This window comes from Columba livia, chromosome 2, assembly GCF_036013475.1.
Source record: "Columba livia isolate bColLiv1 breed racing homer chromosome 2, bColLiv1.pat.W.v2, whole genome shotgun sequence".
NCBI classification, from domain to species: domain Eukaryota; kingdom Metazoa; phylum Chordata; class Aves; order Columbiformes; family Columbidae; genus Columba; species Columba livia.
Genome location: NC_088603.1, coordinates 133,816,295 through 133,843,872, shown reverse-complemented (window position 1 = coordinate 133,843,872; position 27,578 = coordinate 133,816,295). Strand labels below are relative to the sequence as shown.

The 27,578-nt window shown below is 36.0% G+C and overlaps 1 protein-coding gene across 16 annotated transcripts in view; it reads right to left on the bottom strand.

Annotated features, from left to right (window-relative positions):
• RALYL (RALY RNA binding protein like) overlaps positions 1 to 27,578 on the bottom strand; it is a 380,059-nt gene that overhangs the window by 85,327 nt on the left and 267,154 nt on the right. For 3 of the 16 annotated variants that reach the window (XM_021281528.2, XM_005499471.4, XM_021281539.2), the window contains exon 1: positions 20,800 to 20,956. The exons of 12 other annotated variants lie outside the window; for them this stretch is intronic. In XM_021281528.2, coding sequence (XP_021137203.1) covers positions 20,800 to 20,836 — 37 coding nt within the window. In that variant the 5' untranslated portion in view covers positions 20,837 to 20,956. Of the gene's footprint in view, positions 1 to 20,799; positions 20,957 to 27,578 lie in introns of those variants that run through there. One more of the 16 variants, XM_065053890.1, reaches the window with a different exon arrangement.

Sequence of the window (27,578 nt, the reverse complement as noted above, 5' to 3'; positions counted from 1 at the left end):
AAAAGAAGATCCCAAAATCTCATATTGCAACAAACACAAATGGTCAGAGCAAACCACTGGGCTGAATGACACCTCTGAATAAAATTTAATGTGATTCAACACAATATTGCTTCAGCAGTCTCCTAATCTTTCACTTCCTAATATTCAGCTGCTTATCAGACAGCACTGTTAACATCATGACACATTTTTGCTTGAAAGTAAAGCCAGAGATATTTATGCTGGCCTGATACACATTGGCCCAACACGACAGCTTAGCTGTGCATACTTTCACTCTCCTGTAACCTCAATCTTACAATGCCTTCCTATAATGCCTGATACTACTTATCAGTCTTACAAGCTTTTATAATTCCATATTTTAAAATATTTGTAACTATTTTCCAAGCAATTAGGTGAGAATGGAAAAGTAGCACTCATGTAAGAAAGGAATCAACTTGGGATGAGAGTTTCAAAAGCTCTCAGTGTTAGTGTTACCTTCCTTCTATTTAAATTTATCATAAAATAATATGTAGGTCATTGTTGTTACTTTTCACTCTTCAATAACACATTGTATAATAATAAGAAGACTATTTTTTCTCTTTTAAACTTGCTGAGGTGGTGTCTAGTAAACTCCAATAAGAAGGAAGAACATAGTGGCCTTTTACATTTGCCTCTTGCTCTTTCACATGGTCACTATCAATCTGAGCTGTTTATTTTTGGGAAAAGGAAAAAGTACATCCAGCAACAAAGCCTCCCATGGATTCGGGATTTCATGGCCTGTAACAGAGATGTTCCAAAAGTGACAATGAGTACTGTCTTAGCAGCAGCTACTTCCAATTCCCAGTTAATTTTCCTTTTATTAAGTGATCCAGAAAGAAATGAAAATAACATTGGGAAACAACAAATTGTAGTAAATGCATTCATTATTTCATTTTAAGCCATTCACTAGGATACTGAATCACCACCATAATGGCTCAAAGATTGATAATGACAATTGACACATTTTGTGTGCACATTGTCTTCTTTATTTTGGTGTTAGCCCCCAGAAGTCTTTTTTTCCACACTTCAAACAGTTCTAAAGGCTGAGGTTAATAAAAAAAATCATGAACCAGAACACGAAAATGCTTCTTAGCTTCAGCTCACATAAGTGGATGCTATCCAAGATCAAGCATCAGTTACCCACTAAGAAAGCCAATGCTCACTTCAAGGTATTCTCAAGTTCTGATGTGGGAGGGATGCATCACTATTTGGAATGGATTCATGTTTTCCTTCAGCACAATTATTCATTTAGGTCTGTCTAGAAATAGAGGCTGTTCCAACTGTTATTCTGTTTGCAGAAAGTAACCCAGAAAGGTCCATCTTTGTTTTACATACATTCAAATTATTAGTTTAATATTTGATATCTCTCCTAAATGATAACAGTGCTCAAACCTATTGCACTTATGCGATCACAGGTCCCCAGATTCTGTCCAGATGTTGAAAGTCATTAAATCTCTCTCTCCAAGATTTGCAAAATAAACATGTCCAAAAGTCATTACATAGAATAATTAATGTCTGGCTGTACTATTTAAATTAAAATTTTTCCATTTTTTTCTCTGGTATCTGTTGCAGTTTTAGGAAGGTGGGTAATACAGTTGAGTACAAAGGACTGTGCCTGAAGGAAAACAAAATCCACTTGCAAATAACAGTGGCTCACTTTTGGGTTCAGTAGGTTCTTCAGGATCCGCTGCCCCGGTGACACATGCTGACAAGGACAGTTGTGATGGGTGGTGGACAGCACATCGTTTTTCTGCTAGGATGCCAGCCAAAAGTGACATGGAATTGCTGCCATGGCAGAACAATGAGTGAGGGCAGGTGTGGTAGGGATTAGTACTGTCATTGACACAGACTTCAGCTGCCAGAGGGAGATGCAGCCTGTTGTATAGTAGATGGGGAACGGGAGGGCATGGTAATTAAAGTCAGCCCGTTGAGAATATAAATATTCCACTCAGGTCTCATAATGTTCATAAACTGGGTACGTCCTCTTTTAGGTCTGCCTTTCTCCGTACCTCTGCTTGCTTCACAGGCAGCTCACATTCGAGTCTGTGGGCTGCCTGTGAAAAATTTTCTGGCATGTGTGACAGTGCATTACAGCAGTGCAGATGCAGAAATTATCTAGCATGGCACAGACATCCTCTAGGACTCTAACAATAAAACTGAGGTCTTGATTTTCACAAAGGAATATGATGAAGTTTTGTGGTGCATACATGTAATCTTGCATTTGCAAATACCTGAATGTATTTTTCATGCATTATCAAGAGAAAGAATTTGCATATGAAATGCCTCCTCCATACACAGATGCTAGGTTCCAAGTTTTCTGATCTAGGAAAGGTTCTAGTTATCACATCTTTAGCTGAATTCAGTTTTATTTAATTATTTTTAAATTGAGAGAAAAAGTAAAAAAAAAAATATAAATCAGTGCACAAAAACTGGAAAGCAATGGAAAAGCTACCATGTTAGAGATGTAAATATACTTTAGGTACCACTATATCTTAAATATTAATATATTAAATTTTAAATCTATATTTACCAAAATTTTGAAGCTTTACAGAATGCAGTATCCATAGAATAGTATGGGAGCTTTCAGTACTCTTTGCTTTCACTGGTTCAAAGATCTATTCTGATATATAGGATGATATTAGGAGAGAAGTGAATCACAGTTCTTTTGCTCGTATAGTCTCCTCTGCAGTTCAGTCACCGGCACCCAGCAATAAAAGGAATCTATCCAAAGGTCAAATACAATTTGCATTTATGTGTCCCAGAAAATACACCTTGGCACCAATTTTAAAAGTTTAATCTAAGGTAAATATACATCATTGTTTTTGTTTTTGTTTTTGTTTTTTCAATAAAATAATGAAATATTTTATTATACTGTTTACTTAGTATATTCATGTTTACTTATGCAACACACTGATTCAATAGCTACTCTTTTCTCCAGCAGGAGAAACTGTACAAGAAACTTGTAGTGCGAAATCTCTGTACTGTGAATGTAGATAGGAAGGTAAAGATCCAAGCTTCTGTCAAACAGGCAATGGGGAAGACATAGCACTGCAAAACAGTGGGTAGCATAGCCAGAAAGACTGCATTTTGAAAGAGTTCTTTCAGTCATTTATCTAGGTATTAATTAATGTGCCCATATTAAAATAAAAAAACAACACCAAAAGACAGAACAAGACAATCCACAAACAAACGAACACCACTACATAACAAAACAGAATCGCAGAACCAGGTGTATTTTGAGAAGAGTACAGCTTTTTTTTACTTTCAAAAATCACCTATTTCTTCTTCCTCTTGCACACATACCTGCAAAAGCCAGCACCCTTCCTTTCCTTTTTTATTTCCAAGCACAGGATTCGTGGTATGCCAATCAATTCTGAAAAAAATGGTCTTTTGTCTTAGAGAGCTACATAAAAGCTGAGCTTTTTTACAAGCAACACATATTGTGAAGGCTGAACACATTTGACAGGCTGCCCTGGAAATAGCTATATCCGAAGCTGTTATATGCAAGGTTGTATTGGGCTATGAGTTCATATTTATTGAGCCACCTTGAAATACACAGTACCTCCTTGGTATGCATGGGACTCCATGTTTCATACCCCACAGCCATTTTGGCATTTAAATACTTGAGCCACATGGATCTCTGGCAACTCCATCCAGGAGCAGCCACCCATGCCCCCAACACCACCATGGTGTCTGCTGCGTCCAGCAGCATCACGCCATGTCACAGCAGGGGATAACACACTGGGGAAGTGTTGGTGTGCCCACAACACTAGCAACATTTCATACAGGTTTCTCCAATGCTAATTGAAATATTGAGTAATTGACATTATCACTGCATGGGGTTCAGTAGTAAAACCAGTATTTTTCTCACAGATCAACAATAGCAGCAGCTTCCTTTTACTGAGATGGCCATACCTGCATTACGATCCAAAATCAAGATATGAAATGGCAAGCTATTTTAAACTATAGTATCAGAGTTATCTCTCTATAACTATGCTGTAATTTTGTCAAAACTAAAAATACTTTTGACTGTGGCACAGTTGCTATTTGCCTCAATGGTTTCACCCACTGAGCAACTGAAAACTAAGATCTATAATTTAATTTGTTAACTACATACACCTCTAAAATAATTACTCCAAAAGACAAATTGCCAAGCCATAAAAAAACAATACTAAGAAAAAAAACCCTAATCACCCCGAAATACCATTCTGTCTTTTCATTCACCCTCTCCTTTGTGGCTTCATATGAAACTGGAAAAATAATTGGCAAAAATTTGAATATTACAAATAAAATCGATTACCTGTACTACCATATGGGAGCTGGATAATCCAAACCCTGGGGAGGGAAGAAAGCTGACTAGTTGAGGATGCTGTCTTAACTTCCTGCCCACCCTGGGAGTGAGAAGGACATCTGCAGAGCTGCTCCTGTTGCCCAGTTATGATCCTCATGGCTCTTCTGTTCAGTTCTCTGGGACATGTGAGACATATCATATGGCTTTATTCCTACAACCATCTCCAGGCACTTGACTGTATCAATATATTTTTTTCCTTTTGTATTTAGGTTCTCCCACAACAAGGGAGATAGAGCCAGAAACCAAATTTTCTTTCAGTTCTAACTCCACTGAGAAGTAATAGATTATTGATGCTACTTGAGTTATTTTTGGATTATAGAATCATAGAATGGTAGAATCATTTAGGTTGGAAAAGATGTTCTAGCTAAGTGGCACACTGAAACTAACAGAAAACACAAGTAATAGGTGTGCATGTGAGAAATCACAGACATTAATACTGTAAAAGCTGAAAGGAAAATCTGTTTGGCATAGAAGCGTGGGTAGTGGAGCATGTCAGTTATACTAGAAACAGAACTAGCTCAAATGAAAGAGAAGTTTGAAACCATGTGAAAATATTCTATTGATAGATTCTGCCCTCAGGAAAACTTGTTTTTGTAAATTCGCTGTAATCAAACAGAATGTCAAACAATTTGCAATATACCAGCAATCTATTCTTCTAAGGTAAATTACATGAAGAAAGACACATCGGAGTTAATTTCTTAGTCAAAACCCCTTATATCTAATTTCAAATTTCTAGAATGGTAATTAATTTTAAATGTTCCACTTTTATCTCTCAACACAGGTTTCTATGCTAAATGAGATATCTGCCTTCTGATCACAGAAATAACAATTGTATGGTACAGGCAGGCAAAGGCTTTTGCATGGTTTGACTCCTATGCTGGTGTCAAATTGTATGACTAATGTAATGACTGTTATTTCTAAGCAATCTGGATCTCTGCTGCTTATTCAAGCCAGAAAGATCTCCTGAGACCATCGAAAGAACACTGAGTGCAGAGCTCCAGGGAAAAGGAGAGCTGTGACCTACGGGATACAGGGGAGCTGTGTCTGACTCCCACCTGTGAACTGAGAACAACACTTCCCCCTCTCCCACTTGACTTATTAAGTGATATATAGATCTTTCTCATCCTTCTCCTTTCTCTTCCACATCTCTAATACTTCCAAACAGTGCAATGAGGTACTCAAAGAAGGAATCAAATGGTCTTTCAAACCCAAGGACAGATACACAGCAAATTCCTTGCCTCTGCTGCTCCACCATCTCTGATTAAACTCAGAGCTCATGCAGAGCACCCATCTAAAAACACTGGACAGCAGGTAAACACTTTACTCCTGAAATTGAGACCCTTTACCTCAAACAGGCTCCTCATGGAAACAATCATCATCCTCCAGAAAAACTTCTCTCCTCAGAATTTCACTGGAACTCCAGAGAGGAAGAATATTTGTTCAGAAAGAACATCTGAGCATATCTGCTTGGAGATCTGATAGAGGATTTTCTCTCCTGCACAGGGTGTTTTTATCATATGTGGCTATATTCGAATGGGAAAAAACGCATTACTCTGGAAGCACATGGCCAATGATAAACACCTTGTATGGGGATTCTGATGATAAATGCTGTCAGCACATATCTGCTACAAAGGGGATATCTTCTAAGCCCCAGCTAGCAATCAGCTTAGCTCTGATACAGAGGGATTAATATATCTAGAACATTTTGTACCAGCCAGTGTAACTAGAAATGGCACAAACCGGATAATAAAATCAGCCACAAAACAGGTATATAAATATCTATATAGACCTTCATTTATTTAAAAATGCATACAACAAAAATAACATTTCTGGCATTATTTTGTATTAACATAGAGCATGTGTTTTGCTTTAAAAAATAAGCTACGATTTCAAATTTTTGGAAGTCTGGAAAAAAAAAAATTTAGTAATCTACAGTGGTTATTCTCAGACTTCATTTGCATCTAACCTCTGAGGTGCCAGTTTGTTGAACAGCCTAGTTTGGTGGTAACCAGTTTAGCATGAAGCACAATATACAGATTTCTAGGTAAACCCCCAATAACCTGCAGAGATTTCATGCTTAACTATTTTAAAAGATTAAGAATATTACCTATGACCATTTTTACAAACAGAGAAGGATTAAGCTGTGGTTACATGGGTTGTTTATTATGCAGATTAGCCTTTTGCTTTTTTTGGCTAATGCTGAAGAGTTTAGCACACAAACTTCACTGACCATCATGGACTTCACCACATATATATGCAGGGTCTGACGTTTTTCAGACCTGACACAGAGACTTGTGTAAATCCAGGGACTTACATTTCTTAAAGGACTTTAAAATTAAAATTTTCAAAGAAACATATTTCTTCCGTGCACAAGCAGAAGTAATATCTGGCAAAGGCCACGTGCAGTCAGTTTTGATTAAAATATGCATCAAGCTAATCGCTCTTTCACACAGGCACATCCCAAGCTTATCAATGTCCTTGTTTAATACTCCCTACTTTCCTGACTACACTGATTCAACTATGAAAATAATTAACCAGCTTTGTGGAAAATAAAATTTGTAGAGCTGTGAAAATGAAATAGATGTGACCTACATATATTCTTAGTTGGTCTTTTGTAATGGGCTTGCAGTCTCATTTTTTTTATTTAAGGACCTTGTGAGTAGTTATACATCACAAGATAAGGTTATGATTTGTGTGTCAAGGAAAAAAATAATGCTTGCTATGTACCACACCTGCACAATGTCATTACACTGGCAGTGAAAGAAAGATGCCAAAAGAAGTAACTTGTGTGTGTTGATCAAATCAGGGAGCATTAATTAGACACACACTATTTAAGACTAGGTAGCAGCCTAACATGCCATAAAATTAAGGGCATGATAAATAGCAGGTTGATTGCACATCAGGAAAAAAATGATGAAGTTATGCTCCATAATTAATGAATCCCTTCAGAGTACAACTTTCTTAGGCCTTATAAATATCACCTAAATTACTGAAGGAGCTTTGAAATCGTTCCACTGGGGAAATTAATGAAAACTGATGAAAGACATATAGGAGATATAGCAATCTTTAGTATTTCTGAGTTCATTGCAACCTGCTGAGTTTCCAGCTGTTTGAACTGTATTTCAGATAGTGAATCCCTGGTCCTTGTAGGTAGACCTGTGAGCTGAAGAGGAACATAGCAGAAATAATGTATATTTATAACCTTTCATTAATTTAGCTTATGCTCTTCCAATTTCATGGACTTTTTTTGCTATGTAAAGGGAAAAAAAGACGACATTGTGCAGATTATCCCCAAATCCTCCCAGAGAAGACATCGATATGGCTGCAAGTGTGTGATCTTCTTCCAAGGTAAAAACAGAAATGCTGTTTCCTTTCCCAAGTCTGGACTCAACTTTGTTTTCAGAGTCAAGAGGGAACTGTTACTTCTTCAAAATGCATGTTTATGGCCCTAATAGCATAATGATTTCAGTATAGAATGGAACTGAGCTCCATTTCTCTCTCTTTTTCCATACACCTGACTTATTGTAAGACACATAACAAGAAATGTAAATTTAATGCATAAAACATCAAGCAGTATTTAATTATACAGAATAGTTTTGAAGAAATAAGTGACAAATAGTTGCTTTGTTAGAGTAGTATAAATAGAAATAGACTGTTACTAAGAGTGTAAAATAAATGCACATTTGATGTATGTGCTCTGTATCTTACTGGAGTTGTGAATGATGCAATTCAATGGAGGGATCTGGGATGAGGTCGTCTCTGGTTCTGAGGCTGATCTTTAATCAGCTTGTTCTACCATTACCTTTGATCATTAAGTGTTTAGATTCAAGCCCAGAGATCACAGCCTTGGACAATATTTTATTTATATAGCCTACAACTGTCAACCTCCCCATTGAGCATTTCAATGAGCTTTATTATTACTGGTGTTATTTTTAGCAGGTTAGTAAAGACAGCATAAGAATATCTCTCATTTCTAGAACTTTAATTCATCATTGGACAAATCTTTCAATGTATCACACTGACTCTACCATGACAACATTAAATGGAAAGATTCGTAACACCATTTGACTCTAGCATCTTCATCAAAAGACCACTAAATATTCTTTTTAAAAATCTTCGCCTTGTTAGTATGGTATTAAATCCTTTGAATTTCAACACAAACATGAACTCTGTCATAAACCATTTTACTCTCATCTCAGAATTTCTAAAGTCCAGAGCACAATGTTCACGTGTTGTCACATGAAGTGTTAAATTGCATTAGTCCTAGTGTTTCTGAAAAAAATTTGTTTAGAAAATGTATAATGTAACAGTGAGCAGCATGAATGTATTCCAAATGGGTTATAACTTCCTCTAAAAAACCACTTATGGCAGAGTTTATAAATCAGCTGCTTAATTTGCCTTTGCTTGAAGCACAGCCAAATATGTGGTTATTAAAAAAAAACAAGCCACATTTATTTTTCATTTACTAAATGTATTTTAAACTAATTTGGCTGGTGGCTTTTCAGAACTGAGAGATGAAAATACATATACACATGCTTTTCTGCTGTTTTTCAGACATACAAAACTAACTTGCCACATTTCTTTCACCTCTGTTGGGCGAAGAGAGACCGAACTGGGGAACAGACCTTTGGAGATTCAGTTAATGCCTGACAACAACCCATTCCTCTTAAAAACCATAATTCTCCCGTAGAGTACATTCTTAAGGCCTGACTACTTAATTTGCCAAGAAGGATTGCCTAAAATATTGTTTCTCACAATATACTATTTCAGTAATTCTTTTTTTTTTTTTGCAATGAAACAAGTTGTCTGCCAACTATGTAAAAGAAACTTGTCTTCTGCTGCTGCCCATGACAAGGTACTAACATGGCCTAAATTAAAGGAACCAGGTGTGCTTTTGAGCACAAGATGTGGTTGCTTTCTTGCCAACATCCCAGCTCCCTACTGGAGAAAGCTCTAGCGACGTCCTCACTTTTGCCTGTTCCTAGACTCTGCTTTCCACAGAGGCAAATGCGACTATGGAGTTGGATGGAACCATCATGTTCTTACATAACCTAGATACTGGTGAGAAATTAGTTCAGAAATCAGTTTAGATGCTGGCTTAGTGTGTATCTATATCTAGAAAATAACCTGAAAGTTTGTTTATATACAAAGTTTTTTTTTTTTAAAAAAGTCACAGGTAGAGAAAACTAGATTACTTTGGAGACTAAAGTATGTTTTGATGATGCAATATCTAAGTCTCGAATAATGCCAAAATATTAATGCTGTGTGGTAGCTTGTGTCTCAAAACAGTAGCTGTTTGTATTAATTCTTCCCAGCAAACTGCTACAGAAAATAGCAGTAAATTGGGCACTTTCATGGCAGTTTCAACAAATGCTCCAAAAAAGAAACAGAATAAATGAGCATTCACCTTCAAATCCCAAAGGAAGGGCTCCTGGGGCGTGTTACATGGCTGGTTTATGTGAATGTAGCGTGTAGGACAACACATTTGTCACTCTTTTGTAAGCATTGATTCAAGACTATTCAGTCTATTTCAACACTATTTCAGTCAATGTGAATTTTTCCACTGATTTCAATATTGCATGACTAAAACTTCAGATTCATTTAAAAATATTCAATAAAACAAAAAGAACACCTGGAGGAGATGTTCAAAGGCACAGAAGGCTGTTAAAAGCCTGCTTGCTGGAACTGAGTTTCATCAGAGATTAGCTGGCAAATTGTTACTGGAAATTTTTCTCTTCTACTCTCTGATGTGTCCTAAATCATGCAGACAGCCATGGATGATCTATATCACTTACATGTAAACTAACTATGCACAGAATGCCTTTGTTTTTTAACTACATTAAATGACTCAGAAGTAAGTTATAATGGGAAATAATATATATCAGCCACTTCCCTTAAATTTTGAATCCTCAGCACACAGAACTTGTTCATCATGTTCCTGGGTTATAAATTCCTGACAGGAGGAATGTTACATAAGGGAAATGTAAAACTCTGCAAAAACTGTAAGCCATTTATATGCATGATTCTTTTTTCCATTTATCTGCATTTTTTGTTTCTATACCTACAACTTCTTTTGAAAGTAATTTTGTTTTTGTTTACATGTTTCAATTTGCCTATTTTGTTTACATGTTTCAATTCATCTATTCAAGATAACATGATCTGTGGACGGTAGCTGACAATATAGTAAAATATAGATAATTCTGTAGAAAAATCTCTTTTGTTTGAATATGTGCAGTACATTCTGTGGAAGTAGGTTTCAAATTCAAATATAAACAGGTTCTCCAACATTCTTAATCACATTTTTGGCTAATAAAATATTTTGAAAACTGAAATCTGCTAAGCATTCTAAGGTAATGTAAAAATGTACATATTTATTCAGGCAAAGGTAAAAAAAGAGATGTAAAAATGCATGCCAATGTATTTTTATGAAAAGGAAGAAAGAAATCAGATTTCATGATGACCACACAAATATTTACAGTGGGGAAATTCATGCAGCGTTTATGGGCAGGTCCATCCAATACAACCTGCACTTCATGAGATATTTTCTTCTTCCTTTTTTAAAAAAACTCTGGTCAAAGCATAAATAAATAACTTATTATAAGAAGAGAATATAAAATATCTTGTGTTTACTTTCAAAATCTTTCTAGTATTGCTATCACAATGTTTATTTAGAAAAAAGATTTTTCAATTAATCACTGAAGGGATTATTCTCACACACAGGTGATACTTCACAAAAGTACATATATTAATATTCATACCTCAGGAGACTAGAAATAATTTGTCTGAGCATTTTTTTGCCAAGTATAAGCAAAGTGTGTGTGAATAGAAGGAAAATATTTTCTGTTTGACAGAGATCAAAAAGAACCCAAGTAGGTTCATTTTTAATGACTGTTTACAGCAGCTTGTCTGTGACAATTGAGATTTACTAAAAATTCACTTGAAATATTTGTAACATATACAATAATTTCTGCAAACATGCTCAGCAGGCTTTTTATGCTAGATTTTATAAAAAATTACAAATCATTGCATGTGTACAATTACTCTCAAACTGTTACAGAAGGTACTGGTGGCTGTATGTTATCCACTCATTGCATGCCTCTAGCTACTCACTAATGAACCTACTTTAAAAAAAGTTTTCTTCTCTCCTTGCGACATCTGCACCAACTGATCACTGTCAAGTGCAATGCAGTATGTGTGGTACATCATAGGTTACTCATATATCAAAACATACCTTACTGGGGACTGTGACACTCCAGAATGTTCTTCCTAGATAGCTTATCAACCAGTACCAAGGATATAAAGACAATGGCAAAAAGCTCAACAGATTTTTTGTTCTCAAGAAAGGAATTCTTAGACAAATGTATCTTAATGCTTGAAAACTGTTTTAACTTTAGGGAATACTGGAGTAAGGAAAAAAGTGCTGCAGCTAAACCCATACTGTAATGAGTCCATCTTTATAAGACTTAATCCTGATCAAATGTGGTAAATAAAAGACAGAAAATAATAACCAGTGGGAAGCATTTAGGGCATCAGAAATGCAATCATAATGTAAGTTTCTGTTTCTCAGAACAGACATTGTATTTTACAAGTGATCAGTAGCAAATTACTTTGGCTTTTAATTCAGACAGAGGGCAAGTAGGAAGGTACCTCCTTGTGTTGCCCTGCAGTAACACAATAAAAATACAGCAAAAACAAAGTCCAGCAAATACCTATGCAAAACCTTCAGTGACTCCTGAGGAAATGATATCTGAATGTAAGCAGTAAAATCAGGCTAGAAGGTCACACCTAAACCCAGCTTTATGAAAGACCTGGCAGTGAACCAAAATCAGCAATAGAATTGCCTTTGGAAACTATTAATAAGACAGATAACAGCAATTTGGAGAACAGTGGGTGTTATATTTAAAGAATTACAGTTGGATGATTTTCTAAGGCAAGTGTAACTCACCAGAGTCAAAATAAGACTTATGTCTCATTTATCTATTTATCTATCTATCTGTCTATCTATCCATTTATTTATTTTTGGTGAAAAGCAGCCCTAGGCAGACTTTTTTTTTTTTTTCTTGTGGGAAGTTCACGAAAAAAACAAAGAATGGTTTGTAGAGATCATTGCAGGTTTCTGCAAGGGACAATGAGGAAGAGATGCCACCTTCGTTTTAGGCAAGGGCAGAAAAATCTATAACCATAATCCACAATCATAATCCACAACATAAACTGATAATGCAGCCTATTTTTCAGAATGTTTAACACTAATAAATGGGATAAAAAAGTGAAAACCAACAACCAAAAATCCCAAACAAACTGAAGGAATTTGGGAGACCAGAGGAAAACAGAAATTTAAGGCCAAAAATGTGAGGTCTTCAAAACTGAAAGTGTGAGGCTGAATGCTCCACAGAGCAGGAGTCTAAATATTAGTCATATTTGCCTACAGTCTTCATTGTAATGACACTGATGTACCTGAGATCTCTGTCTCTTCTGTGCTGTGTACCAAGGGAGGAGGTGGAATGATTCCAAAGTAACACCCAGGCATGTTTCTGAACTTTACTGTTAAAGAATCTCAAACTGCTAAAAATGTGATAGACTTTATGTAGCATTTAGGTCTTGACTGATACTTCACAACCAGTAAATACCCTTTAATGGTTTGTCAGACTTTGGATAATAATTTGGGAGACTTGAAATTATTTTTTAAAACTTTATTACTTTTTTCCTTGTGAAGGTGTCAATACATACATATTGTGCTGTGGTTAAAGATGGAGGTATGCCACTGAAACATTTCTTAGAAGTCCTCTGCTTTTTTAAAAAATTTTGTATATTTAATGTTGTAATAAAAACTCTGAGTGATTTATTCAGAGAAGATGGCACATATCAGAAAGATAGGGATTTCAGCCTCTTAATAGTTTTGATTGTGGAAATAAGCAGGGATACAAGCTTTGGTTGAAGTTAAGACCTTGCACTGGAGGTAGGACGGAGGTGTTTCTTGTGCTGTTCCTACAGAGAAAGTAGATGAAAGGGAACACCAAAAAAATCAGGTTGGCTATGAAAACAAAACCAAGTGTGCTTAAAATCAGGACTTAACCTGCATACATATGTAGTCATGTGGGTCTTTTTTATTTTAAAAAGTTGGTACTTTCTATGGAAATAAGCAACAATGGATTTCCCCTTACCAGAACAGATTATGTTTTGAACCCCTTGAGGATTTTTCTCCTTTTTTTTCTGAGTAGACAGGTAAATGGCACTGCTACAGCAGTGTATGTGGATTTTAACATAGGAACACTGGTGTCCCTTCAAGATTTCCAGGATTTTATAGCAAAGACTTTTAGTAAATTATCTCTATGACTGATTACACTCAGAAAATGTACATCTTGACTTTGCCTGCAGTCATCTAACTTTGAGTTCTAACCACTGGACTTTTGTTTACTCAGTTTAAGTGCCAGAACTGTTTTTCTATATAGATTGCTTTAGACTATGATTATCTTTAACCTGTCAATTGTTATTATTCACTTCTTAAAACTATCATTAATTTTCCTAGATCTCAGGTGATTACTGGAGTGCAGTCACAGCACCTGCAAGTTTTGATTCCTTGTAGAAGATTAACCAACACACAGTAAGTGCTATTTCACTAACAACAAATTGCTTTACTGGTGAACATATCAACATTTGCTGCCAGCCTGAGCAGGACTGACAACTGGAATTCTATGTATGTGTGAGAACCAGTATTACATTTATATTTCTGATACTGTCATAGTTTTCAATGACCTTTCAAATACAAACTTGAAATGGTCTGGTATATTCATTTGCTAATTCCCCTAATACTTTTCAAATCACATAATCTAAATTACATGATTTGCATATACTCATCTTTTTTTAATAATTTCCTTTTTATGATCCTTAACAATAGCTGATGTATTTTTATGAGATCTCCCTAGCTTTCCAGTTATTCTTTTTGATGAAATGTTGTATATTGTCCATTATTCTACTAACTTGCAGTATAAAGAAAACCCTCCCAACATTAAAACCATAAACTTTTAATAAGGCCAAAGCTATTATTAAGGTTTTTTGCTGCCCTAAATTTCTTGTCCATAAGACTGAGACAACTGGCCGGATTTCTTTGTTATGTTCTCCACTTGCATTTCAGGTGTTCTGACTTCTGCTCTCAGACAATTGTTTTTAGAAATCACTACTGAATCTGTACTTGCACTGTTTATTCTTTTCTCTCCCCTTTTTGAGGTTTTAAGTTCTTGATTCCCCAGGCTTTCTTCCTCACTTTCAGTATTTCCTCCCAGCATTTACTTTACAGGGACAAAGACTCCACTTTTCTACCTGAGGCAGGTGGGAGCATCATGTGAGTTGTGCATGTCAGGTTTGGCCAGACTGCTCAAAATATGCTTTTTGAAACAGTTATCTTTCAATACTTTTGATTCACTTGTGTGGTCTAGAAGCAGAAAAAACCATCTGCTTCAGAAGTTTACACAGACACTTGAAAAAGTGTCAAAGAAAAAATTCTAGCTTTTTTACCCTGCATGCCTCACTGAGGGACGTACGTCTTAAGCTATACTGTATAGTAACATTGTGAAATGAATTATTTCAAACAAGCCAGCCTTCTCAGGTCATGATGAATTGCCTTCAAAGCTATGAGAAGAGCACTTCTGTCCCTGAAGCCTCTGACTTGTTGAGTAACAGTTATTATTTTTTTTTTTTTTATAAAGATGTTATCCATGTGATTTGAATATTCAATGACATTTGTACTCCTGCAGGTCATGAGTGTTTTCTTGTTCAGCCTTATTACTGATACAGTTAATTGTGCTATACTCTACTTCCTCAAAAGGTATGCAGCCATAGGAATATCCTGGGGCTATTCTGGGATAGCTTTACAGGAAGAAAGCTGTCCCTATACCATGCTGAAGAGATATTCCCTTGTTGTCTGTGTCTCTGATGTTTGAAGGAAAGAGGAAGAGTTTTCTCCTATGTATCTGGGTCAGTAACTACAATTGTTTTCCCCACTGAGATTTGGTTTTCCAGTCACTTTAACTCCTAGCACACACTGTATTAAAGGCTGTTACTTTATTTGAGCAGCAGCGGTCTCAGTACTGGGGGCTCTTTATTGCCCTAAGAGGCAAAAAGAAGATGGAAGCCATCATGCGCTGATCAAACTGTAATGTAACAAGACTTAACAAATGCCATTTCTATTTTTTAAGGCTGAAAGTGATTATGCTATCTGTAAAGGTGCATAAAGAAGGTGAGAATTCATGATGAAAACATGGCAAGTAGGACTTTGTTAATAAAAGAAAATATAGCGGGCCATGCAATAGATCAGAGAATGCTGATATGACAAAATAATCCTTCAAACTGGAATTTCACAAAATTTCTCATCAGATGTTATCAGTATACACAAAATTCTCCCTCTAGCAAGACAAGGATGCTTGAAAAACATGCATCAGGTGACATCTGTGGACAGTACATGTCTAAATACTGCAGTAATTCAAGCCAAAAATCCTATGACCTTCTCCAACAGCCACATGCATTTTACACTGCAGCAGCTACCTGCACAACTTTTGAAAATAATTTATTTTACTTTCATTTATTTAACCCTTTAATAAATATACATGCTACTTCCTACAGCATTCTGCATGTAGGGAAACCGAGGGCTGGACAAACAAATTGGGGATTGAAGGTAAAATATCATAATCAATTTGACAATTACAGGTAAAGTTGTGACATGTCTGCTATGAGTAGAGAGAAATTGCCAGAATAGAAAGAAGTATGATGTCTCCCCTCTCATTACTCTTTGTTTTTTTAAAAACCCTGAAATAAAGTTAGTCATCTGTTGGTTTCAAAATAAGCAGGATATTCACAAGATATTGATGATACTTTATAAAAAATTACTGTTCACAGCATGTCAGCATAAAAAAAATAGCAATTACTGTTTCAGCTAAGCAAACTGTAATATGAAATGGAAACAGATATTTTACATGGAGCTAGAAGCCAAGCCATGGCAGAAGTCCTTAATGCATTTGGAGCACAATTTCAAGTTTGAAGTTGGCAGGATTCTTCATATTGTCATGAACAAGTTTGGGATTGATGCCTTGAAATTATCTCTTTGGAAAGGGACAGAATCTGTAGCTGCACTTATGGTAACAATTGACTTTATCAATGGCTCCTAATATTCAAACGCAACTGCTCTTTGCTTCAACTGCCACCGTGCTCTGTTTGTCATTGCTGATGTGCCTAAAAGAATCCACGCAGCACCAACAACACAGAATCACAGAATCATAGAATCATTTAGGTTGGAAGAGACCCTCAGGATCATCAAGTCCAACCATAACCTAACCTAACTCTAGTACTAAACAATGTCCCTAAGAACCTTGTCTAAACACCTTTTAAACACCTCCAGGGATGGTGACTCCACCACTTCCCTGGGCAGCCTGTTCCAACGCCTGACAACACTTTCCATTAAGAATTTTTTCTCATATCCAACCTGAACAGCTCCTGGCACAACTTGAGGCCATTTAATCTTGTCTTCTTGTCCTATCTCTTGATACTTGGGAGAAGAGACCAACACCCTCCATGCTACAACCTCCTTTCAGGTAGCTGTAGACAGTGATAAGGTTTCCCCTCAGCCTCCTTTTCTTCAGGCTGAACAGCCCCAGTTCCCTCACCTGCTCCTCATCATGCTTGTGCTCCAGGCCTCCCACCAGCTTTGTTACCCTTCTCTGAACTCTCTCCAGCACCTCAATGTCTTTCCTGTAGTGAGGGGCCCAAAACAGAGCACAGGATTCAAGGTGGGACCTCACCAGCACCAAGTACAGTGGCATGATCACATCTCTAGTTCTGCTGGCCATACTATTCCTGATACAAGCCAGGATGCTGTTGGCCTTTTTGGCCATGTGGGCTCATATTCCGCCAGCTGTCGACCAACACCCCCAGGTCCTTTTCTGCCAAGCAGCCTTCCAGCCACTCTTCCCTGAGTCTGTAGCATTGCATGGGCTTGTTGTGACATGAGGCTGAAGCAAGCAAAAGATAAGTCCTATTTTTCCCCTTTTAATCTTTGCTTTTAACTTTCTGACCCCCAGTTCAAGTGTGTAGCAGGGAAGTCCCACACCAGCCTCTGCACTCCAGGTGTTGCTCTGCCATCTCCTCCCAGGTACCACCACACACCTCCTTAAAACATGGTTGCCTGACACACTGGCCATTACTGTCTCTTTCTCCTCTTGAAGAGTCAAATTTACAGTGTTAGACTGAAGCATCATTAAGGATTATATTTTCATTTCTTTCATACACAGCCCTCGACAGTGTGGTCCTGTTTTAAGCTGTGAAGCTACAGTAACCATGAATAAATAATAATAACAATTATAATGTGAATTTCTTAAAGTTGTTTTATAGGTAAGTAAATTTTTTCCAATGTTATTGTCTTCGAGGTTAGTAGTATGCCTTGATTCCTGTAACAGTGAAATCTAAATGAAAGACCTCAGGGAAAAATGGATGTCTGCAACTTGTTTCACGAGAGGAGGCTTGGACGCATGGCACCTCCAGAAGATGTGAATGACTGCCTCTCTGTGGACAAGACCCACATGTGCACTGTAGCTTACAGTAAGGCTTACCCTGACCATCCTCCTCAGCAGCAGCAGCCCCAAAGCAGGTCAGTCTAAGATTCAAACCTTTTATTTTAGAAAAGCTTTACCATATGTGTTTACGGGTTTTTCAGTGTATATAAGATTCCATTTGTTACAGTGGTATCCTCTCACTCAATAATTATGTTCATGCAATCAAATAAGATTCTAGTCTATCAGCTAGATAACACCCTGAATTAAGGATAAAGCAGATTATAAATCTGGGTGTATGGCCAAACATACACATGGAGAGTGAGTATGTATGTGTAGGAAGGTGCACATGAACACTCATTCAGAAAAAGCTCTAATCTAAATTTTGTTTATTCAGTGATGAAAGTTTCACATTTTACTGTGATATTTATTTTTAATTATCATTATTTGTAACCATGTATGGAATAAATAAAATATGTTAACTATTTAATATTAGTACCACTTTGACTAGAATCAAAATCAAAGGTATAAAGAAAGCAAAACATTAAGATTAGTTGTGAATTTAGAAGACCTATGTATGATGTTGCAGCTGAAAAAATACATAGGGAACCTTCAGCCTATTCATACAGACAGGTAAGTAAACTCATTTTTTGCATGTACTCCTCTAGCCACTGTTTTATACCTGGGACAGAAATTGGAAATGGAGATTCCTTATATTTTATGTTATAAAAAGATCACAATGTCTTTGTTTTCTCTATCTTCCTCTTTAATCTGATGTACTTTTAAATAAAGTACAAAATGCCCTTACACACTTCTTCAAACATTAAAGAAAAAAATGGGGTTAGGAAAGTAATGCTTATAATACCATTCAGAGTGTACCAAATCCAGAAGCAGAACTTCAATTAATAAGAAAAAGCCACAAAGCTCACTTTTGTTTTATACCACATGTTCAAGTGTTTTATAGAAAGGTAGTGAGGACATACCTCACTAGTGAGGTTTTCCCTACATATATTGGAAATTATATACTAAATATCTTTTATTATTGTTTATTAAGGGCCACCAAAATGCCTCTAAGTTTGAAATAGAACATGTGCTAAACGTAATGGACAGAAAATGTAGCACTTGTCTACTGTTTAACACAGCTGCTACCATTATCCCTCACATTTCAAAATAACAATTGCTTAGATGAAATCTATCCTCAAAAAAACTTCCGACTCATATGAATAGGAACAATATCAAAATTACTCAAATTATTTTGTTTTTTAAGATTTTTGCAGTTGCTAATTAGGTAAGAAGTATTAATGAAGCATCCATGTATTCAGTATTGGTATCTAATGTAGTGGAGTTGGTTTTATTGAGATATTTTATTGATCTGGATCTTAAAATTAGAGATAGTTTTAAAACCAAAAAACATTGCAACAGCCACTCTTATAATTACAAATTTGATTCTATTTTTTTTTCCTCTTTCCTCTTGACAAATCAGTTTTTCCTTGCAGTCAGCAGGGGTGGAGCAGAAAGGGGAAGGTTCTCTTCATAAAAGCATTCCTGAAAGCACCTCGTGCAGCTTTCATCAATGACTATATGCCTACAATAAAAAGCCCAACAACTCAGCTACTTGGTCACAAATTTTCTTATCGTACACCATAACAAGGCTTGAACAGGAGAGAATGCAAGAATGCAGCTGTCTGTAGAAAGAGCTCCCAGTTTACATAATAACAGTGAGAATCATTAGTATGCCAAAATGAACAGGATTAATTATAATCTGACTGTATAAAAATAATTTTCTTTCACTGCTGCTACAGGAACAAAATCTATGATAATTTATTTTACTGAATGTGAAGCAGATGACGGATTTCTGTTGCAGAGATTTTAGGAGAGATCTGTCCTGCAAACTTTCCACATGCAGCACATCCATTTGTTTTGGGAATGAAAAACTAAAGGAGACCTGACAGGTTAAGCTGTAAGGACCAGAAACTGAGGTCAGTGAGGTCAGACATATCCCTTCAACATTAACAATGTTCCTGTCCAAATACAGTCCAAATTTATATTATTTTAAATTGATATTCCTCCCCTCCTGCTCTCTCCCTGAAGGCACACAGTCCCTACATGGCATTTTTCTCAGAGGAATGTCTGTTTTTCTCAGCCTCAGACATGCTCTCCATTTATAACTTGGCCTCTTGCTAGATTTCCTTACGGTAACACAGACTTCATGACATGACCCACAGCACTTCATTTTCACTTGCCTCAGTCCCCCTTCTGTAATGTTCTGGAGGAGACAATATTGGTACTGAAATTCCCCTGGCTCATGCCATAGCAATGTAAAAAGTCAAACAGGCTGGAAACTCATGCATTTAGAAGCCAGTGAATTTTTGGGGATGGAGACACATACATACTTCCTTTCCCCCCAGTTTCTGTTTCTGTGCTTTAAGCAAACTAGTTGATCTTTCTGAAAGTTGTGGTGAAGAAAAAGAAAAATACCTGCCCTTGAAGTTCTGGTGTTGCTGACTCCCTAAAGCAAACACATTAAAAAGTCCACCAAGTGGAAACAAGTCAACCCTGTCAAGTCAAATGCTACAGCTAGCCAGCCATTAAGCCCTGAATAAAGGACACAGCTCTGAACTAAACTTATATTTGATCTATAGTTTTTTTTGTTTATATTATGAAGCAATCACTTCCTGAGGGTTTCCATAGTAACAAGTGAGATAATTTTTCATTTTAAAGCTTTTTCATGCATTTAACATACAGATACAGTGGGATAACTGGCAGGGAATACTATTGCTGTTCTCCTGGCATTATTTAACCAGAGCAGGGTAAAGTAAAACATGGTTTTCAATGAAACTGGAGATTTATTTTCCCTCCTCTGTAATAACATTAAAAAAAGCTTTACAATTTACTTACATCTTTGGTTTCTGCGTTTGCTCTTGTACATAGTCATTCTGAAGAAATTCCACTTTCTAAGAAGTAATTGCCTTGAACACAGACAAAAGAGATGAGATCGTGCTTCTGCTTTGCAGTGAGACAGTTGCTCACTGACAGAAGGTAACCAGCAATCTCTCAGAGAAAGGCAGGGTAATACCATTCTCCTAAAATCCAGGGGAGATGCTACTGGCTCTAACTATTTTCCCTGTTACAAAGCTCAGGGATGAAATATATTTATTTTAATATTTTTTTCCAATGTGTTTGAAAACAGCTAATAAAATCTAGAAAACATATAGAATCATGTAATCAGACAAAGTGGGGTAATGTGCTACTCGATAGTCTGACACCAAGATTCCTCGAAAAAGCCCTGACACAATAAAATTGCATCAATGACCTCATAAACTAATAAAAACTAACTTTTCATTGAGAAGTCTTAGAATTATGCATATGAGGACATTAAAATATTTGGGGGTAAATTTCCAAGCAAAATTACTATTAAAAAATATTCAACACATGCTAATCAATGAAAACCTGACCACAGGTCTGAGCTCATGAATAGGTTATTCAGGATATAACATATAAAATGCAATTATCTTTTATCTTTTTTCATGCCTGTGTTTACTTCTGAATTACCTTTCAACAATTTGATTTGGGAAAAGTTATTTAAGCAACATTCTGCTGATTGCTCATTTTTATAACTACATTGCCTGCTAGTTTGTTGAATTTCAAAGTCATGGGAAGAAAATGTGACAGCATTGTGTGATCTTCCACACCGTGTATTCACCATTTCAAAGAATCCAGACATCATCCGAAAGGGAGCAGGGGAAAGGGGAAGAAATTCTGGCCATGCAGGGGAGATGAGAAGTATGACAACATTCAAGAAAGAAGATGCCACAGGCAGCTATGGAGCTGGGAAGAGCTGGAAATTCCAGTTCCACTAATAACTCTGCCTTCAATAAAATTGTGTGAAAGTATTTCTTAAAGTTTTAAGAAACTCATATTTTGAGGTGCCTTTCATATTTTGAGATCTCAATCCTAGACACTAAAATAAAGAAGTGTCAAAGGATTAGAGATAGAGGGTACAGTAAGTAAAAATAATAAATATAGTGACTGAAAACTCTTGAAAATTAAAAATAATAATCTTATTGATGTTTAAAATGTATAGATTGACAAGAGCTCTCTAAACTACTCAAAGAAATCTAAAGCTAAAGTCTTTGGCTTACATAAAAGGGGTTAACATGTCGTGGCTATGGGTCATCCATGTTTCAGAAAGTAAAACAACTCCTTTTCAAAGACAGGCACAATTTGCAGCCTCCATATGAAAACAATGACCTATAACTATTTTCTTAATGAAAAAAAATAAAAGAAATTAAAATGAATGTCTCTTAAACAGTCTGCCTTACAATTATACTTTTCCCATCTTTTTTGTCCCTCTCTGATATTTTTTAATATGTATCTCCAGTATAACCATATTCTTTCAGTTGTTCAGCATTCACATATCTTCACATTGGCACACCTGTAGCTACTAAAGTGAAATCTTTACCTTAGATTGGCTCTATTGATGGACTTTTCCCCACTTCTGTCAAAACCTGACCAGATATCTTTCTATTTGCTTTGGATTTGTATCAGCATAGCTAAGGATAAAGTGTAGCCTGAAGAAAGTGAAAGCAATGGATGCATTATTTAGATTTATTCAGTATTTCAACTGCAGTTGTCTCAAAATGCCACAGTTCCAACAACGCCATCTCTATTGTGGAGGTCAGCAGAAATTGCAAAGCACATCAGCAGTGACAAGAAGGAAGAAATTTGGCTAGGTCATTGCGAAACATAGCAGCAGACAAAATGTATGTAGCATATAGAAAGACCCTGCATACCACATACTGAAACAGTGTTGTGCAGTTTGTATCCATTGAAGTCAATATTTTTGCAGTAATTTATATTCACAGAGGATGATTCCTCAGTTTTCCAGCTTTATTTTTTTTCTGAGTTGATTTCCAGCAGAATCAGTCAGACTACAGAGATCCGTGGTCTCCCTTTAGATTTGCTGTTTTGTGTAGGAATTTTTGTTTCCCTTTCTTGCTCTCATCCATATTATTCAGTACAATTTTTACTTCTTTAATTAATTTGATAAAATGTCCTCAGTCTTTTTACTCAATCTGCATTAGATCTTAACAATAGAATTCATTCCTTTTCCTTATAGTTAATGGCTATTTTTTTCATTAATTTTATCATGTGTCTAACCTAGACACATATTACTAGCTCTCTATATTATATTTCACATGCAACAACACATATATTTCTCCATTGTTCTTTTGTGTATTATTCTATTGCAACAACGTATTTGTATGCAAATATCTTGGTAATGATACAACCTAAAGATATAAACTAAATGGAAATTTAATGGGATAGGAATGAATTTATTTTAAATCAAAGATCCATGAAAAAAAGTCTTTATTGGTTTTACTTCATGTTAATTGCAAGTCTGATTACTTCTTCAGTACAGTGAAATGCATTTGCTAAAAATAATGTAAATACACTCTGTTTGGTGAATCATTCTAGGTCTGTTCATAAAAAAGAACATTGAAAAGAAATATTGAATGTGCTGGGTAACTTTGAGTGGGCACTGCTGCCTCCTGTTTCTCTGTGTTACTGTTCACTGTTAGGGGAGTTTAAAATTCACTTTCACACTATTACAGCTTTAAAAAGTCACAATCTTGCATATGGCTGGTTAAATGCAGCAAGCTTAGTGAGGTGGGAAGAAATGAATGGAACATCTTAGCAACAAAAATAATCTAGTCACATTAAGCTTATTACCCTTCTATGAAGATACATCTCTTCTTAAATGATTGTAGAAATTTAAAACATTCTTAAAATAGTTTGTTGGAATTAATTTTATCAGTTCATTGTTGCTGGTGATAAAAGAACCAATAATGTCTACACCTGCATATCCCATATTGCCTCTCTCCTTTCTGTCCTCCCCACCTGACAGGTCCCAATAAATAGCCTTTTCTTTGAATACTGAAAAAAAATCTCGAACTGCTTCCTAAGCAGAGGAAAATAAAAAATACAGATATTTTACAAATATAACTGCTGACTTGAATGTCACATATTACTCAGCAATAAACACTTAGTCTGGGCTGTATCCTCAATTTTATTTTTAATGAGCAGATCTTAGACAAAAAAGGAAGGTGGGGGAGGCTTAAAGTATGTTCTGTCTCTCAGTGTTTAATTCAATGCACCCAAAGAGTCTTAGAAAATATCCTTCTAAGGCTTCCTTTATGGTTATTTTTATTATGTCAGCTAAGGAAATATTACATCTATGAATATTAATTATTTTTAATTGAAATAATTTTGCATAAGGGTCTATGTTAAACCTCATCCAAGTAATAAACACTCCACAATATAATTATTGATAAACTAAAACTATGCACTTGACATGTGCAAACCTTTGACTGGTAAAAATTTGGACAATCTTCTGACAATTTTTTTTAATATGGTTTTACATTAGATAAATAAAATTCACTTTACGAAGAAATACTATTCAGCTATTAAAGTGGGCTTATGATTACATATTCCCTTTATGATGTAATGAGGACAGAGCTTAACATATTGGCTGAACTGTACCCCTGACTAACTTCACTGCAATACTGAATGTGCTGTGGCAAGCAGAATAGAGAAAGAGCAAAATCTGCACTTCTCATGCTTACGACTATAAGTTAGAGTTTCATAAATGCTTTTCAAGAGGCAAAACAGTTACCTAGTAGTCCTGAAGCAGACCAGAAATAAAGACCAATGAGATTGCCAAAGAAGGAAAATTTTATTTAAAAGTTACCTGTAGAGTAAAGGGCTCAATTCAGCTGTGTAAACTTTGATGCCTAATACTTTGATGATTTATGGCTCCCAAGACATCCACATGGTAACAGAAAGCATGGCATAGGACCTGTATGAAACCTGCAATCTTCTGGAGTGGTCTGCTGAAGTCAAGTCCATCTTGAATGGCTCTAGGCAAATACGTAGGCAACTGAACCTAACCCAAAGAGTTTCTATCTTGCCCTCTTTCTGATAACTGTCATTTTTCTCTGGCTATTTTTTATCCTTAGGGTCAAAGTAGTCCCAACCTGAATTCTCAGGCTTTGACCCTGAATGAGTTGATGGATAGATGTGGAGGAGAATGCCTACAGAGATCCACCCTAATCCAGGTAGGGAAGAGGAAAAAGTCCTGTCTGTTGTAGGCCTGTGTTTGATTGCAGTAGAAAGTATGCGGAAACTGATAAGATGTATGACTGAGAATTTTTAAATATTGTCAAAGATGCCACTATTTGCTAGTACACAATCCACAGCTGATTGACTAAAAAATTGTGTGGATCAAAGAGAAATAGTGTACCATAGTACTTTCAGATCAGCAGTACTTCCTTTTACTAAAGTCAAAAAGACTGTCATAATGTTTTAAGTCTTCCTTTTCTTCGGCCAATTTTTACTCTTCCCAAGTGTTCATGTCCAGAAGAATATACAGTTTGTGAGACTTCACGAAAACCTCAAGTATTCATCCGAAGGTGCATTAGAATGAAATTTATTATATTCACAGCATTCTCACCATCTACTAATTTAGAAAAAGAGAAAAAGCACCAGAAAAAAAGGTTTTTGTTTTTGTTTTGTTTGTTTGTGGTTTTGTTGTTGTTATTGTTTTTTTTGTGGAGATGTTTGATTTCTAGAAAACCGTTTGTCTGGTTTTTCTTTCTGTCATCTTCTACATTTCTGCTGACCTGTTTTACTTGTCTTCAGCACTATCAGACAGTAGCGAAGCATTACCACAAAAGATTCTTTTTTAGATAGCAGGAAAAATCCCCCAAGGTACTGGTCCTACTTTCACCATAGGCAATTCTTTCTTTTTCAATGAATCTTCTTCACTAGAATATAATTTGTCTCATTGTAATACTAGCATTTATCTTTAATCTTTAAGGAATTCACTGTCAAGCCTCTCTCATTAGACTAAGCTCTTTTATCAGATGTCACTATTATCATCTAGCAATATGATCACAAAGCATATGAAACAAAGCCTGACACCTCTCAGGTAGGGGCCCATACTGGCTCTTCAGCTCATCCCTGTTCACAGCACATTCCCATTCCTTCAGCAAGAACATTAGAAAAGCATTTAGATGTTTTTCTGTGCCTAACAATTTCTGCTGTTTTGAGTAGCAATCTTTGCTCCCTTTTCTTGCTCTTTTCCTACTTCTACCTGAAGGCTCACATCTGTATTATTCAGCTCAAACTTTCCATCTTTAATGGATTAGGTAATATGTCCTCAATCTTTTTTCCTCAGCCCACATTAGACCTTAACTATAAAACTCACTCCTTTATCTTAACGTTAATGCCTAATTTTGCGTTAATTTTTATCATGTGTTTAACCTAGACATATATTACTAGCTCTCCTTTTTATATTACACATAGCACATGCAATAACATGTATATTTCTTCATTGTTCTTTTGAGGATTATTCTATTACAACAATGTATTTGTATGCAAATATCTTGGTAATGGTACAATCTAAAAATATAAACTAAATGGAAAATTCATGTGATAGGAATTAATTTATTTTAAATCGATTTTTATCAGATGTTGCTACTACCATTTAGCACATGTTCTTATTCCTCAATTTGGATAATTGTCATTTACTAAAAATTTCCAAGATTTTCAGTTTTGTTTCCTACAAATTGAAGTTTAGAATCAAAATCTGCATGTCTGGATGCAAAATATTTATCTATTAGTAAAGACAGGAATTTAAAAAATGTCACAAAAATTGGAAAAAAACCCACAAAACCAACAACTAAGTAGAAGTACTTCCTAATGGTTCTTAAATACATGAAAAGCTCACACACAAACACACACACACAAAGAAGAAGAAGAGGGAAGAGTTAATAAATAAGCCATTTTCTGTGTCTCTGGAGTTTAAACCAGTCATGGACATAGACAGTCACAACAGAGATTTAAATTGTTTTATTTGGAAACTAACTTTGTTATTGGTAAGTGTAGCTGTACATTGCCCAAGAAGTGCTAAAAACGGTATCACTGGAGGATTTTAGAATAGCTTATATATCTCAGAGGAGCCTGCCTAAGAGATGGGTAAGATGAAATCTTGTAGTTTTTTCCAAGCCTTACTTGTGATCTCTTCTGTCCAGATAAAACAGAAATCATCATAAGGTCCAACAAGAGCCAAGATTCTGTCTATGTTTGTCCTTCAGCCCTCCTAATATTGTCAGAGGAAGCTAGGAGCAGCTTCTCCAAGTGGTAATGAATGAGATCACCTGTGGTTGAACCCTGCTCTGAATCTTTCCAGCTACAGACACTGGTCTTCTAACTCAGGCACCTATGGATAAACATCATGAACACCCTTTGGAAATGCACTGTGTTCTCAATTAAATTCGGGTAGCTGCCACAAGATTCAGAGGAGCTACAACACATGGATAAGCTGGAACCTTCCACTTTGCAACTCAGAATGACGGTTTTACACAAAGAGCTGCTCCGCAACTTTCTCCCCAGTCACAAAGATTGATGGAGGCTCTAGAGAGGTTTGATACTTTCTCAACTCCCTCCTCATTATTCACACTGTCTTATATAACCCTTGAGTGAAACTTGGCCGATTGTATTCTGTTCCCAGTTCCAAAATGAATAATGCAGTTGTAAATGCCTGATGACTATTTTATTATTTTTTTTTTAAGTACCGTGCACAGTAAGTGCTTTAGACAAGTAACAATAACATA